The following is a 1,419-nucleotide window of genomic DNA, read 5'->3' as shown; positions in this document are numbered from 1 at the left end:
CCTGACCCGGGTCCGAGGATGTCCCACCTTGACTTGGGGCACGTCAGCCCAGCGTGGTGGGCCTGGGGCTCAGGGCTGCCTCGGGGCACCGTGGGTGAGGGGGGCGTGGGCACAGGCTTTCTGAGCCCCTGCTGTGCCTGGCCAGGGTCTTTGGGGTCGGGAGGGGCTGGCAGGGTGGCCGCCTGCCCTGGGAGAGGCCTGGGGGACAGAGCTCGGGCTGTGAGCCTTTGGGACCCTGCCTGGGGCCCTGGGTATGCCCCTGGCTCTGGAGCCACCGGGGCTGCCTCGCCACCCTCCCCGAGTGGGAACTTGCCGGAATGTGGAGCGTGGCGGTGACTCCCCCAGGCCTGCTCGAAATGCTTTCTGCTTTATTGCTGGGCAGTGCCAGGAGCCCCGGTGCCCCCACTTCCAGTGTCAGCAGCCTGTAGTCAGAGATGCCGGGACCCACAGCAGTGAAGCCCTGGGGGCCACAGGGTGCGCCTCGAGTGGGTACGCTAAACCGGGCCCCCAGCACCCTCGGCCACGGCACCCTTCCCCCCAGGACTCTCTCTTTTTTATCCTTATCTGAGGCGGTGTTTATTTTTATTATTATTTTTAATGATTTAAGAGAGAGAGGAAGGGAGAAGGAGATTGAGAGAGAGAAACATCGATCGTTGCCTCCTGTACCCACCGGGAATCGAACCCGAGACCTGTTGGTGTCTGGGATGATGTTCCAACCAATGAGCCACCCGGCCAGGGCCCCAGGGCTCTTGTTAGGCCTGCTCCTGTGGGAGGGGCCTGGGAGGACCCCTTGCCGCCTCACTTGTTTCACGAGGGGCCACAGTGGTGCAGACTGTCGCTGCGGAGCCTGGGACCTGGGCCTGGGGACCAGGGTAGACTCTTGGCACAGTCTCACCCACAATCCAGCAGCCGGTCCTGCGCGGGCTCCTTAATTCTCCCTGAGCCGCCGTGCACACGTGGCTCAGCCCCTTCACACCCGCCACCCATCCGCCCTGGCGACTCCACAGCGTCCGAGCTCAGGCCCCACCCAGCAGCCCGGCAGTGTCACCGGCAGCCTGACCCCAGCTGGGGCTTCCAGGTCCCGCGATTCCTGCTCCCTCAGAGCCGTCACACGGCCTCGCAGACGCTGTGCCGTCACCCGGTGCACAGGCTGGTGTGGAGGGGAGCTGAGGGGCCGCCCTGCGTGACGGACGTGACCTTCTTGCTCCCCTCCCAGGCGGTCACCCCCTGACGGGCAGAGTTTCAGGAGCTTCTCCTTCGAAAAGCTCAGCTTCCTCACGCAGGCTGACACCTCGCAGGCTGACACCTCGCAGGACGACCCGGGTGGGAAGGACTCTGGGAAGGACTCGGATGAAGACTATGAAAAGGCAAGCGGCACCGAGAGCCCCAGCCGGCGAGGGGGGCGCTGCAGGAGGGCTG

At 65.3% G+C, this 1,419-nt stretch overlaps 1 protein-coding gene across 1 annotated transcript in view; it reads left to right on the top strand.

Annotated features, from left to right (window-relative positions):
* The window catches only part of SH3BP2 (SH3-domain binding protein 2), a 30,843-nt gene that overhangs the window by 26,246 nt on the left and 3,178 nt on the right, over nucleotides 1-1,419 (top strand). The window contains exon 8 of the mRNA XM_014533454.1: nucleotides 1,217-1,367. Coding sequence (XP_014388940.1) covers nucleotides 1,217-1,367 — 151 coding nt within the window. The remainder of the gene's footprint in view (nucleotides 1-1,216; nucleotides 1,368-1,419) is intronic.

This window comes from Myotis brandtii, unplaced genomic scaffold (genome assembly GCF_000412655.1).
Source record: "Myotis brandtii unplaced genomic scaffold, ASM41265v1 scaffold986, whole genome shotgun sequence".
NCBI classification, from domain to species: domain Eukaryota; kingdom Metazoa; phylum Chordata; class Mammalia; order Chiroptera; family Vespertilionidae; genus Myotis; species Myotis brandtii.
The sequence above is the reverse complement of the archived record's forward strand: the minus strand, read 5'-3'. Positions and strand labels throughout refer to the sequence as shown.